Source organism: Numida meleagris, chromosome 6, assembly GCF_002078875.1.
Source record: "Numida meleagris isolate 19003 breed g44 Domestic line chromosome 6, NumMel1.0, whole genome shotgun sequence".
NCBI lineage: Eukaryota > Metazoa > Chordata > Aves > Galliformes > Numididae > Numida > Numida meleagris.
This window is the reverse complement of record NC_034414.1, coordinates 59,123,334-59,138,680: the sequence shown is the minus strand read 5'-3', so window position 1 is coordinate 59,138,680 and position 15,347 is coordinate 59,123,334. Positions and strand designations below refer to the sequence as shown.

General features: G+C 38.6%; 1 protein-coding gene across 2 annotated transcripts in view; it reads right to left on the bottom strand.

Moving 5' to 3' along the window:
- KLHDC1 (kelch domain containing 1) overlaps positions 1-15,347 on the bottom strand; it is a 29,234-nt gene that overhangs the window by 5,082 nt on the left and 8,805 nt on the right. For both annotated transcript variants that reach the window (XM_021403938.1, XM_021403939.1), the window contains exons 6-10: positions 15,036-15,119; positions 13,025-13,108; positions 6,814-6,872; positions 1,150-1,262; positions 292-364 (exon numbers count right to left, since the gene is read on the bottom strand). In XM_021403938.1, the coding sequence (XP_021259613.1) occupies positions 292-364; positions 1,150-1,262; positions 6,814-6,872; positions 13,025-13,108; positions 15,036-15,119 (413 nt within the window). The remainder of the gene's footprint in view (positions 1-291; positions 365-1,149; positions 1,263-6,813; positions 6,873-13,024; positions 13,109-15,035; positions 15,120-15,347) is intronic.

Genomic DNA, 15,347 nt, shown 5'->3' with positions numbered 1-15,347 from the left:
CAGAAGTTAAACAATATACATTTTCTTGTATCAAAAGGTTAATAAGTATGAAAAATATTTTAACGCAAATAAGCATCATAATTCAACTGTAACAAACACAAAGCAATGCCTTATCTGCTATGAAGGAGCATAAGGAAATAGTGCAAGCCATTCAATCACACTGCATTCATTTTTTGCAAGATACTTGTAAAATATTCTTGTATAATGTAGTATAAAAATACTGACGATTAATTCAGAATGCCTTAATTTGAAATGTCTAAATTTCAGCAAACGTGATTTATTTTTGTATACCTAGGCCTGCTCTTAGGCAGGTGAGTAAGTTGTTTCCATCCGTTTGTTGTAATGCTATGAATCCAGCCATCACCTGTGAATAAGAACAAATATTACAGTTTTTCTTGGGACAAGATTATTACCTTCCCTTTCATTTATACAAAAAGCTCTGTGTTCCATGAGGATGTTACATTAAGATAGCAGAAACATCATTCCTGCATGAACTAGCACTGTTTCAATCTCTGTAATTTAACCTAACCATTCACTTACCAGAAGCATGCTGCACTGAAATCTGGAATTAAAATAAACTGTTTTTTTTTCTATTCTTTTCGTTATATTGAAAAAGCAGGTCGACATTTTTACGAAAGCAGGTCAACACCCTTCTGAAAAGCATCCCCTCCCAATGGAATATATCTGTGAGACTCAGAGCTGTTTTCATATTCTGTCATGAGAAGATTGTCTTCTCTAGAAAAGTTGCTCTTTCTAGAAAAGGAACACAGTATATGGAAGCTACCTTCCTTCCTATTTCATGTTTTGTAGCTGTGATTCATCTGAGAACATGCATTACATCAACGTGTTATTTGTATCTTCTTACTGCAATTCATACTGAGATAAAAAATTACCCCCTGCTCACACCTGAATGCGTGAAACTTGTGTTTCTTTTAGATCATGGACAGTTTGCTTAAAGATTTATTATCATATGTTATCACTGCAGTGCACCTATATTTCTTTAAAAAGCAAGATGGCAAGAGAAATACTCAAGCATCATGAAAACTCTGTAAGAAGATTTAACTCTAGTTTAAGAAAGACAACAAATACGACAATATATTTCGTTAGTACTGAAGTATACAATCAAATTATAATCTTGAAATTACTTACTTAAAGGAACATTATCAGAACTCAGTCCACCAAAAAGAAAGAGTCTGTCATCTCCTATCGGAGTAAGGGTGTGCCATGATCGATCCTTTGGTTTCTCTCCACTGATACTAATTCTTGATGAAACAAATAAACAAAAAGCCATTTTTCAAACAATGCTGAAAATGAATCTGACAGGAAATTTAATAGTTAATTCAGTCTGTCGTAGGACAACTTGAATATTTTCCCAGTGAAAAAGCTGCACGTCACCAATCTGAGTTTCCCCTCAAGAGCAGTGTTCAAATCTAAAGCAACTATTTCCTTGTGGTGACTGTCCTCTGAACAGTTACATAAATATCAGAGGTAAGGAGAAAAGCAGAGATTGTTGTTTTGTTTCTTTTCTTAACATTACTGGGGCCACTAAGTGACAAACAACTGAAAGCACTCAGAACAGCAAAGGAAGGACAATATATTCAAATAACCTGCACAGCACACGTAGGTATTTAAAACGGGATCCTGCGGAATTACAATCTTTCAATTCCTAAGAAAATAATTTTAAATGGTGCAAGGATTGTGCCTTTGCATCTTAACCAAAGTGTACCATCTCTCTTCCATCATCGTACCTTTTCACATTATGGTGGGCCACTCAAACTTTGAGGGAAAAAAAATGAGTAAAAAGTGAAATTTTTAAGTTCAAAACAGAGGTAGGTTTTTTATTCTAAAATTCTGGTCACATTACAAAAATAACGTTCTTCCAGATTTTATCTAGGTATTTCATTTTAGCTGTATCCTGGCTTGTATCAGGAACAGTGTTGCCAGAAGGAGCAGGGAAGTCATTGTCCCTCTGTACTCAGCCCTGGTGAGGCCCCACCTCGAGTACTGTGTCCAGTTTTGGGCCCCTCACTGCAAGAGAGACATTGAGGCCCTGGAGCGTGTTCAGAGGAGGGCAACGAAGCTGGTGAGGGGTCTGGAGCACAGGGCTTATGAGGAGCGGCTGAGGGAGCTGGGATTGTTCAGTCTGGAGAAGAGGAGGCTCAGGGGAGACCTCATCGCTCTCTGTAACTACCTGAAGGGAGGTTGTAGTGAGCTGGGGGTCGTCTCTTCTCTCTTGTAACTAGTGACAGGACTAGGGGGAATGGCTTCAAGTTGCGCCAGGGGAGATTTAGGCTGGACATTAGGAAATACTTCTTTTCTGAAAGAGTGGTCAGGCGCTGGAATGGGCTGCCTAGGGAGGTGGTGGAGTCACCGTCCCTGGAGGTGTTCAAGAAACATTGAGATACAGCGTTGAGAGACCTGGTTTAGTGGGGTTATTGGTGGTAGGTGGATGGTTGGACTGGATGATCTTGTAGGTCTTTTCCAACCTAGCTAATTCTATGATTCTAAATACTTGAGCTAAGAATCTGGATAAAGAAGCTGAACATTAGGGATTACCTATAGTGGGTGGCCTGAATTCACATCATCTTAGTCTAGGCGCTTTGGCGTACAGTTGCCTCAGGTGGATTCCAAGAGTCAGCAGAGAGAGCTACGGACCTCCAGAGGGCATCAGACCACCTAATATCTTGATCTAAGCAAAAAGGCACTTCTATTGTAAAGGTATCTAAACTTAGACACACACAATCTCGGCAACCACATACTCTCCATGTCCTGATTTTGGAAAGATAATGAAAAGAGCAGCTACAAACACCAGTCAGCTCTGCACTAGGGTCAGACTCTTAGCTGGACTGTCCACAGTGCAAAAGAGGGCACTCTGCAACAGTCCACACAGATTGTATTTCCAAGAACTGGTTACGTGTCTTTTTTCCACTTTGCTGAAGAGGGGTTAATGTAATTTACACAGATGTGTGCTCAATCTATACTGCGAATACAGCATAGAGACAATAATCTTCATTTCCTTTATAATCAATGAAGAGAAACAGTTTCTTGAAGAGCACAACTTGTGGCTTTTTTCAGATGTCTACCTTGGCAGCAGTTGTCTGATGCCCAAGAAGTGCCTATTTCTCTATCTGAGCACAGAGGAAGCCTAGGCTGAGTAATGCAGGCATCTGCAGTTAGAGGCATTTCACTACTGCTGACTGTTGAGCAGTTCTCCATCTGGAAGCAAAGACTGAAGAATCATAGCTAATTAAACAGTGATTGCAAAACTGTCCTACTAAATTTGGCATTGAAGTTGGAGCCAAGTTGACAACATTTATTTAAGTGCCTGCTTCGTACAACTCTCATATAAGATACTTCTAAAATCTGCAGAAGAGGCAGGCTGTGCTGAGATCCAACAAGCTTTGATGGTTAGAAAAATACGTACCAGATACTGATAAGTGGTAGCATTTGCATTTTCCATGCTACTGATACAAAAAAATTATCATGGTAATAGAAGCATCATAACACTGAACATTTTCAGTAACAGGTTGGTGGAGCTCAGGGGAGATGAAGTAAGCTCTGAGTAGCTGCAGAGGTCTTCCCCTACTCCACCCCTACCTGACAATTTCAACACTGGATATATTCAGAATCATATTCAAGTGGCACCCTGGTATCGTCCAGTGCTAGTGGTAAGGGACAGTATAAGCTAAGTTACTCTTCAAGTAAAAATGTTTTACCTCTAAAGACATCCATTTAAAGGCCTTTACTTCAACAGCAGCCTGTAAAAAAATCCCTTCCAGTTACTCACGTTTAACGTTTCTTCTTCTGCATAGCAGTTAAGATTTGGAAATGAATTTCAGGAGGTTTGTTGACAAACCCACAGACAGGTGGTGGCAACTTGGGGTCATTTCCTCAACCTTTTCTGTAGAGCCTGTTAACTCCAGGGAAGGTCAGACCTCAGCTCTGAGCCACCTTACTTGTGCTGGTTGATAACAGTGGCAAGTCAAAGCTGTATCTGAGTAATGCAAGGGTATTTTCAAAGAAGCTTAACAATGAATACTATGGTAAAAGAAGACTATTATTGCAATCCCGTGCTGGAACATATACCTGGATTGGTAAATTAATATGATGCAATTTCTTAAGAAACCTGTACAGAGTTAAATAGGAAAGAAAACCCAGTATGACTGGTTGGTGAAACAGTCTGGTGCAAGAAGTGTATGATGGATCATGACAGCATATCAGCTAATGAAAAGCCACAAGGCTTTAAATAAAGGCACCATTACATCTGGAATTTTCCAGAGAGGATATTCAACAAGTGAATGTTGAACTGTTCAAACCAGCTCCTCCTCGCTGGGAGATCTGTACTTTACAGTAGAAGTTCAAACACCTGCAGCATTCAGACAGCCAAACTTCTTAATCTGTATTAAACGCCTGACCCTCATTTGATGATAATTCACGTGGGCAGCCAGAAAGCAATCTCTCTGAGGCTGCAGAATGTCTTAGGTAACTCTGTTATCAAGATCAGAAAGGTTGCAGCTTGCCCAATTTTGTTTGTCATTAGAGCAGAGGAATATGAAGCGATAGCGTAAGAAAGGAAAGGACAGCTGCAGGAAACACCTAGAGCTGAAAATACTCACACTGATGGCAAGAAAGTCTGAAGGAATTTCCCCACTGGGCTTTTGAGACAGTTTTTAGCTGGAAACAGATTGCCTGATTAGAACCATTCATAACAACTGCTGGCGCTCAAAGGATACGGGGCAATTTGGTTTATTTCACACTCAATACCTAATCTCATAGGTTAAAAGACAGAAGAGAAAAAAATGCCACCCTGTTTGTCTTATTCTACATTGTGTAGAATGGTGGAACTTCTGGGACCATGTTCTTTAGATTGGAGACGTTCCTAATTTCTAATACAGCCACCATCAGTGACTCCTTGAATGGAAGTATTTATCCAGAAATCATTTTCCAAGCAATTTGTGCCAAGACAGCCTGCAAAATGGAGTTAAAATGTGAATACTATTTTGATAGTTCCCGAAAGACACACTGAATTTTTGCTCCTCTCATAATTAGGAGATTAAATATATTTAGAGCTATTGTGCATGCTGACAGGTAGACTGGTAATATGAGATGATCGTACCATAATAGACAATATATTTCTAGCTATAATTATTTGAAGAGAACATTGTCTTGCATTAGGCTAGCACCCTTTTTTTTTTGATTTGCAGATGATTGTGGCTAATATAAATTCTTCCATTTGTGGTAGTCTGAATTACATTTTTCAGCCTTCTGTAAGATCAGATACCAAAGGAAGAGCAAAGGCTTTCTACAAGACCAGCTTTTGATCAGCTACCCTTCTAGATATGAATAAATATGCATGGTGCAGACACTCTGCAAAGACTCTCTGCAGCAGTGTCCTAAATTTAAAATTATCAGAGACTATACTAAATCACAGGTCAGTCCTCTGAGCTACTTCTGGATCACAGTATAGACATCATTGGGTATTGCAACAAGTTGAAGTTTAAATGAATGGTTACATTTAGTATTACCATCCTCAGTCTGAGAATATGTATGTGTATTTGTACGTAAAATCATTCTGTTGTACTGAGGCAATGAACAGAAAAGTCTTTAAAACTTGGAAATTAGCATGCCAAGTAAAATAGATAGGAACTTTAAGATGACCAACTTGGACTCAGAACTACAACTATGACCCCCTTCCTTAAGGGCTTGAAGTTCCTCTTACTGACTTGCCACTCACTGTCACAGCTTTCCCTTTTTAAAGCAATAAAATGTAAGTCAAACAGCAACTGCTTGTGCAACAATAATCCAATAACTGGAATAATCAATCTACCTGGAGGCAAAGTTCACAATCTAAAAGTGATAGTGATGCCACCTAGGCAAAATACTATTCATTTTAAAACAACCAACAGAGGAAAATGGTCAGTTAAACTGTTCAGTTATCTTAAGTGCTGATTAAAGAAGTCTCCAAGGAGAAGTTTTTTTGAAAGGTCACTGTGAGAATTCCTTGTCCTGCTGTCCATCATCAGGAAGAAGGAATGGATGGAGGACTGTATCTACACGCTGGTTTTGCTCTCATTTCAGAGGGCAGAGGAACATGCTTGATTGGATCAGCAAGTCACAGATGAATAGAGGTGCCCATCATAGGTGCATGAAGCACATAAAGCTCTGGAGCAGTATCAGTATTTACACAAAGTTGCAAAGTTGTAGTTTATGGCATTTTTTGAGATTACCATTAGGTTACCTTGCAAGGAGGAACAGAAGAGTGGTTATCACCTGCTGATCTCCTGGTTTGCCTACCAGCTAACAATATAACCACTGTCTCTATACATATAGTATACAAAGTATAGCATAGTATTTAAAAATGCACGCTAATACCTCATTTTGTTTCAAACTGAAATATGTAGGTGATTTATTTTACCTAATTAAAAAAAGTTTTAGATGCTCAAGATGGAAAAAAAAAAATTACTTCCCTCAATCTCAACCACAGAGAGCCAAAGACAGATATAGGAAAAAACAGTATTCAGAAAGACAACAAAACTAGAATTCCATACGGATAAACGTACCCTTCTTGGAAATGAGGATGTTAAATCACTACATGCTGTGCTCAAAATAGCATTAACAGTGATTTGGTGCAGAACAGAACAAGTGTAGCAACCCCTATCAAATTAAATTAAAATCACAATGTAACAGCTGTTGTAATTGTCCCCCAAACTCCCATTCTCCTCTTGGAAAAACTACAAAATTAACACTGGAACTATTTAACTGTGTGTTTCAATTTGCTACGTTCAACTTTAATCATTGGAGAGAGAAACTTACCTTCCAGACCAGGTCCAAGTGTCTAAATTCAGGCAGTGCAAATCATTCATTCTCGTTTGCTAAAACAGATTAAAAAAAAGAAAAAATCCCAGTTATGTTATATTAAGTAAACAGTGAGCAAAGTATTTCAGTGTTACCACCCTAGGACGGAAAATTTACATAAAAATATTTTCAAGAAACCTGTACCCGTGTGCCTTAAAACAACTCTGCACTGTGTGGCAGATGAAAAGCATTTACTCTAAAAAAGAAACAAGCAAATAATAATTAAAAAAAAAAACACAAAAAGCCAGCAGGCAACTCTCTAAAAATAAGTTGTCAGGAGTATACCCAGTAATAATGCAGTGGCACTATGGAGTCACCGTTATTTTTAAATAATCATTTAATAATGAAGAACTATGTGATATTTGATTCCTGGAAATATATTTAATTTTGATCCACAGAACTTGCAGTAGGCAATTGCAGGTGTAATACTCTACACAGAGCTAATCAATTTTTACTTGCATTCTGATGGAACTATACATCCTCCTGGCTGCCTGCTCACTTATTTCTCGTAACGTGCTCGTAGGCAGTGTACTCAGTGCATGACATCCCACAGGAAGTTAAAAACATCCGTGTTCATTTTTCTCTTTTCTGGATGGCAAGCCCTTTCAGAAAGTTACTACTGTCAACAATAAGGTTCCATGATCTGTTAGCATTTGCCATAGAAATAATAAAACGTATCAGTAAGAAGAATGGGAAATCAATGCGCTCGCATATATGCCTGTGTTTTAGAATGAAGTAATTGCCTTGAAAACATAAAAGGAGGGGGACTGGGAAGAGAATGTATGAAAATGTCTCTGCTTGAGATTGTAGCAGTATTTTCAGTGCCTTGCAATACGCTTGACTGACATTTGCGATTCCCCTAGGCAGTACTAAACAGTATCTGAGAAGTAGGGAAATATAGCTTGCCTTACCTTCCAATTTCTTTTCTCCTAAGGCAGTCCATAGATCTATTAGAATAAGCCTTTCTCCAGCTTGCAGATCCTTTGAGGCAGAAACTAGACTTGTCATTTAAATCAGAGTAGGAGTAGTTTTATCGCTGAGAACTCAGCCAGTTAGTGAGTTTGAGAGAGTTCCAAAGCAGTCCATCAAAGCTATGGAAGGTCTCTCAGCATTTCTCAGGGAACAGCAAGGTTTTCAAGATAGCTGTGGCCTCCTCTGATCACTTATGTGCTAGCCTGCTTCTGTCCAAGGGAAGATGATGTTAACTAGCGTTTTGTCTTCAGACAAGCCAACAGGCTTAAGAAAAACAGAATGCGAGTGCTTTTGTGCATTGCCTGAGAAACTTTACCCCCACAAGAAGGTGAATATAACAATAGAATCTGGTCCAACTAACAGCTAGTGGAATGATCTGTCTTCCATGACAAAGTCTATTCAGCTTCCTGCTCCTTCAGGTGGCTCTGAAGGAAATGAGGAACACATCATACACGCAGAAAGCAAAATGCAATTACTGAGAATCTTCTGCTATCCTTGTACACAGACACTTGAGGATAGGGTGGGAAAAAAACAACATTGTGGCCTCCAGAATTGCAAATATTTAATCATCTTGGAATAACACAGTTCAATACAGAGGACACGGATTAAAGGAAGGGAAGAAAGAAAGGTGCTGTTATATTGCAAATTAAGCTTTCATGAAGATGCTGTTCAAGACCTCTTAGCTGACTTTCCTCTCTTTAAAAATGCAGAAGATGGAGTAGTTTTCAGCTCCTCGGTCCCTAGGAAATCAATGTATAATAACTTTACATGCTAATGTTTCAGCAGATTGACAAATGAGTAATTACATCATATTCATTTTGAATTCAAAACACAGCATCAGTTGGACATCTCTGTCCGAGATTCAGTCCTTTAACATAGCTTTAATAAATGAAAATGTCTTTCTACTCAACCCTTATTAGGGTAACTGTAAAGCTCACAGTCAGGTATCACACAGGCAAGCATGCCAAGTTTTCCTGCAGTTTCTCCTGTATTTATAACTGCTACCTACTATATTTAATCACTTAGCTCATAATCCTACATCGATTCTTAATTGGCTCAAAAGCATTAAGCATTTTAAGAGGGTTTGCATTCCCCTTTGAGCCACAAGGACTCAGACATCTTACTTATCTATGGCATATTCATTTATATGCAGCCCACTAAACATTAACCAGGATCTGCCTTGTCTCAGGACTAGCTTTCTAGTGTGATGAAAGGCATTAAGGGTGACATATTTATCGGTCACTGCTGTTAAAGCAAACTCAGTATAGCTCTCCAGTCTCAGATTTACAATCAAACAGCTATCACAACTCAAATCTTTGTAGAAGAAAGACTGCAGTTCAATGTATCTTCTTATCTTCAGTGACAAAAAGGTTAAAAAGAAATATAAGCATGCATACATTAAGGCATCAGATGTGTGAAGAGCTGCTGAAAAGACTGCGTTACTACTTCATCAATTTTTACAGGAAAACTTTCCACTTAAACATGAGACTTGCATCATCTTTTCAACTAACTTTCCTTCCTTCCCACTGTCTCCCATTTCTGATTTTCAGGGTCTTACCTGGAGGAACAGAGTCCACATAATACTTCTGAGCCTGTTTTCAAATGATTCCTGGTACAATTGATTTTGATCATCATCATCTTCTTTTACCAGCTCTAGCTCCAACTTTGGAAAAAGGTGCCCTCTCCTCCCAGAAGGATGAATAGAAGCCTCATGACACTTCCTGGCCCTTTCTGGTTCCTTGTAGAGCCTTTTCCCTGGGAAGATTTGTATTATGGTGAACTAGAAGGTGAAGGAGGAGCAGAGCAACCCCGTATTTGCTCCTTAATTTATGGAGAAAAGCAAGACTTCATCCTCTGGGGAGGTATTACTCTTCTCAGGAAATGTAGTTCTTTACTGACATCTTTAGCTTTCCTTCCCTGCTTCATGACTTGCATTAACTCCTCATGCCCCCCTGAATGTTTCCTAATCTCTGTAAGCTTCCTTCCATTTATTTCTAGAATAGAAAGGTGGAAATTACACTTACTGCTCTCTTACAAAACCAAATACAGCTTTCCAAAATTTCACTCGTCTCTCATATCCTTCCCAAGTGGCTTCACTGAAATTTAGCAAGTGGTTATTAAGAAAGCAGCTGCTACTTGAGGGAGAGAAAAACCCTTTCAGACCAGAGCTTTCTTGTATTTCTGAATCCTGTAGTCAAGCAGACAGAATTAAATAGAAGCCAGAGGGCAGTCCTCTTAGGGCATATCTAGTTACAAAACAGCACTGCGGAGAAATCACAGGTGAGCTCCAGTTTGCTAATAATTTTACTTGTGGGTAGCAGAGGCTGCCTGGAAATCTTAGCTGGAGTCACAGAGCAGTTCAATTGCAAAGGGCACAGTGCAGCAATCCTGGCTAGCTTGGACACAACACGCAATGCTATCCTGTTCTGGTGTGAAGACCTCTGCACCACAAAGGGACTAAGAGAAAGCCAGAAGGAGCAAGGCTTTGAAGGCCACAGCAGCATACAGAAATGAACGGTAGGCCAGAAGGTCCTGAGCTGTAGGTTTAGTTCTTCACATTTGCTTTCTCTCCCTCTCACATCTGTAGGCTTGCTAAACGAGAGGCAGGATTCAGGTCAGCGGTGGTTAGCAAGGACTCATTTATACAGCAGACATGAAACATTAAGTCTATGGCACAGAGCTCGCAGCCTTCTACAGCTAACCCTGACACGCAGTATTTGGTTAAGACCAGATACTTTTCTGGTCTCTCCCACTACCCATTTATTTCTTTAGATGTTTGTAAATCACGTTTGTCCAAACCTAGAGCTCTGGAAGCCACTGTCTGCAGTTCTGCCAGACAGAGGTGGGGCTTTAGCAACAATCCAGAGATTGTGAGCCTGTATCAAAGGCAACATAACACAGACTGGCGAGAATCAACATGATCAGTCTTGGTTATTTTCTCCTCTGATTGTCCTGAAAAGGTACTCAGGTAAAAACTTTTCTCCCTGTTGTGGGAGGCAATTCCAAGTGAATAACTGGCTGCATATTTGATTTTGTGGCCATTTTCCACCTGCCTTGATCTGTGTGTCTGGTTTCCATCTAAGCAAGCAGGAGTAAGCCATTTTGTAACAGAACTTTAGACTGTAGACTTCCCTGAGAAGAACAAAAAAATCACAGCACAACTTTTATAGCTTGAAAAACAAGGTGAACTTACATAGGGAAAAAAGTATAATACCTTGAGAATGCAAGGTTTAGGTTATCAAAGCTTTCTCAGATGAAGCTGGTGTATGTTCATTGTAGGACATGACCAACCAACAGTTAGTTAACTCCTTTCATATAGTAAAACTATGGAAACAGAACACAGAGTGCTTTCAAAAGCTTCTTTACTGTTACTTTTCATAGCAGTGGAAGTAGAAAGCATAAAGTCCCACCTTCTAGGTGAACACAATTAAAGGCTATGAATCAGTAACAGGTAAAAAAAAGGCTAAAATTGTAATAATTTTTAAAAAATATGGAAGAGTGAGTATGCAGTAACTTAAATTAGAAGGTTTTCTTACTTGCCTTGCAGAATTTGTTTCTCATATTTCTTATGAATTCCAGCTCATATGGAGACATATACAAATATTACCTTACCTCTGCTTTTGCAACAGTTCTAAAAAGAGTCGGTACGTTTTCCACCCCATAACAAAACAAATCTGGCAAAAAAGTTTTCAGACGCTAGGTGAAGCATTAGTTAAGACTACCTGCTACAACCTTTGTTTTCAGACATAAGGAAAGTACGTATTTTTTATATTGGATTGTTGCCTCAGGCTTAAATTCTTACATTTATTTAATGCTCCAGCAGAGAAAAAGTACAAGGAGAAAATTTGCTCTAACCAATGCTACAAAAATTAAACGTTCTGTTGAGAGATTTTACTATCTCCCTACTTTCCAGCGGTAGCTTCAAGTTCATGAGATACAGACAACCAACCACAGGATGATACCTGTGCCTTTTTTTTTTTTTCCCAAGTGAAAAACAGCTAGGAAAGTAAGAAATTTAAGAGTTAAGATTATACAGCAAGAACATAGCCTTGCTTTAAATATGCAGAGTACATCATATACATCTCTTATGTTGCCCTTGGTAGCCTAAATGGCAATGGATTTAAGACAGTGTACTAAATGGTACAGTCTTAGATCAGCTATCGAGGAAATACATACAAACCTTACTCTTGTGGGTCAAGAGCCTCTACTGGATACACAGAAAAGAGCTGTCAACAGCAATCTCTATGGTACTCTTCACATACTCTTTATCAAGGACATAAAACATGCAGAAGGTAAAGACAGACTGCAGAACTGGTGGTCAGAGAGCAGAGGAGAGGCTTAATGAGACTGAGATGACTGCTGGCTGCAGCAGCCTGTGCTATCAGATAACGTGCTGCAGCTTCTTGTACCAGCTTGAATGTACAGAGACATTAGCTTTGTGTTCAGACATTATAATCACATGCTCCTCTTCTAGATGACCATATTTCAGACACTTATATGCAAAAAATAGTTTAAATTATCAAGCCAACTGAAATCTGGTATTTCCTACCTTTCAGAAGCTTATGTTGGAATTGTAAATACAAAATACTGTATCAAACACACTATAACAAACTTCAGTTTCTCAGCAGGTAAAAATCAGGAAGAAATAACTGTTCTTATATAGCTCCCCTTTCTTTAGGAAAGAAAAATAGCACAAGCTAAAATCCTACTTGTATTCACTACTTGCTATCACTTCATTAAGTGATGTATAAACCTGTAGTGCTGTACCAAGCACAGAATGCTAGCCTCCCTCCATTTATTAAAATCTGACCTGTTACATCAGGCTTGTTTTCTCTCTACTCCCAAAGAAGCATCTCCTACAGATGTTACATACAGGTCAGCCATTTTTGTTGATTTATAAGCGTTTACATTTATCATACAGTCAATCTGCTTTTCCCCTTTTGGGACAATTCATACTTTAGAGTTAACACTGTAGACAGAAAGACAGAATCTTCTTTTTGTAAGGTACAGGGGAATGAAAGAAAGCATTCTGGATTCACCACTTGTGAACATACTGGTTAGGCCAATAACACTTTGGACTATTTCTACTGCAAAAATAATTTGTTTAAAAAACAAAACTTCAAAACAAGCGAACAAAAAACTCTATCAAAAAAAAAAAAACATTATCACCAGTAAAATGTTTTAATTATACACTAACCAGCACTCGTCCTCCGAAGATGTATCCTTTATTTCCCAGTACAGCACATGTATGGGCTGCTCGAGGCTGAGGTGGATCTCCACCCTGAAAGGATCAATAAATGTTATTTCAGAACATCAAAGTGTCAGCTAAGGACTAATGGCAAGTCAGTAACAAAGGTTGCAAAGATAAGGCCAACAGGCATCAATATGCTGACAGACCTCCAGTTTTAAATAATTTATAGGCATGCCCAAGACTCCACAGTCATTAGAAGATATACATAGCTGCTAAGGACAGCTTTCAATGAGTTCCTTCAGTTGCTAAAGTTTAACGTATTCCCTCTTGGTCTAATTCGTCAATGATTTATTCAAGTGAAATTCAATTAATCTATCTTTAATTCCTAAGCATAAAATTAAAATAACACATCAGTAATCGTTGATATATCCTGTGAAGCTTTATTTTACCCAGGTGCAAGCTATCAGGAACTGGTACTAGAGATCTTTGGGACCAGATTCTATATTTTTATGTAACACCTGATAGCCACATGCTAAAAAATCTTCCCTGTGTAAGTTGGAAAGAGATAGCTGTTATTTTTAAACAAGAATTTCATTTTTTGCATTTCATTTTGTAGGAATTTTAGAACATCCTGTAAATGAAATAAAATGGTGTCAGACCTTGTTGCCATAATACTCTAATGAGTTTTCCTGTAATCTCACCAGGATTTTATGGATCTCTATACTATTACATTTAATATCAGTATTTTACTGGGAAACTGAGTATATTACACTCCTTTGGAAGACTATTAAAATAATGTATTTGCTGAAGAATATCTAGTCTGTTTATTCTAACACGACTGCATGACTATGAGGCATTTGTTTAAAACATTTTTCAATGTTATCCCTTGAGAGAATACAGCAACTGCATATACCCAGCACTGAGACAATGCATATATAACCCCCTCATATTAACAAACATTTTTACTTGACAAATAAAGACCGAAGGCCTAATCTAACAATACAGAAAGGTCTTCTGTCTCTTTCTTTGCCTCTTTTAAGGCTGTGAGAGCCGAATGTTGAACCAAGAGAGCCTAAATTTCAAGACCACTGTTGCTATCATTCTCACTGACTGACCTATCAGCTTTATGAAAAAGGAGAGGGGAAGGAAGGGAGGAAGAAATCCCCGGGTCAGGCCTTGAATTCTCATAGGGTGAACTCCCAGTTATCTGCGAAAGTTCATCCATGTTGCAGATTAATTATACACAGCTGCAATCAACCAAACACCTTCATATCAAAACAGATCAACAGCATTCATTAACACCAGCTTGGCACCATTAAAACCATTCATATGTTTGCACCACACACTGCACAAAGAGCTTTGCTGTGTCCCAGAAGGCCTTTGCTAGGTGAGATGCAGCACGGGTTAATGGTCATGCTCCAACAGCTAAGGAACATTTCCAGACCCAAAGCCCTGGAAGAACTACAAGGACACCCCAGCAGCCAGCAGAATCCATTCTGCAGGACCCACGTGTGCTGTGTGAGGAGCCACTGAAAGGCCTCCACTCCACATACTGATTCTCAGCACCTCTCTGGTATAAATACTAAATGGTTTTTGGGAGCATTCCAGTGCCTTATCCTTCCAGTAATGGAGAGCTGACAGTAATTTCCTATTCCCAACATTTGTTTTAAAGCCCGAATATAAAGCTCTACATTCTAGATATAAAATACGGTAACATCTCATCTATACATATTTCAAATACCTCTCTGAACCTTACTATATTTTCAGTCCCAGAACATTACAGAAAAAAAAAACAACACCCATCTAATAACATCCTGTAGGGAAAAGTCACGGTGTCAAACCTTGAATTTTCCACACTTCAGATCTGTCGAGTGTCCTCCTGTTTAATGTTACAAACCAGTCTGACACTATGCATATTCAAATTACTTGTCCTGACATCAATTTCTAGAGCTCAGTAACTATTCAAAATGCAGTAAAAGCATAATTATCTCAGACAGCAAGACTTAAAAACACTCACTCTAATTGTGGGTTGAGACCAAGTTTGTGTGTTTGTATCAAAAACATGAACATCATTATGCCATCCCCAGAAAATCTGTCCTTCCTAAAAGAGAAGTTAAAAAATTAGAAACGTTATTTCATCTTAAAATCTTTGTGCTCATTAAAGGGTACAGACCTAGAAGTGATCTATCAAAACAGAAAATAAACTAAAATATTTTATTTAAAAAAAAAACCAAACGTGTGCTAATGTTTTTAAAGTGATGGAGGAACTCAGGTCTAGTTAAAGGTCAGTAGCATTCAGGAGTGTTAGGGATGATGGCTCTTTGGAAAA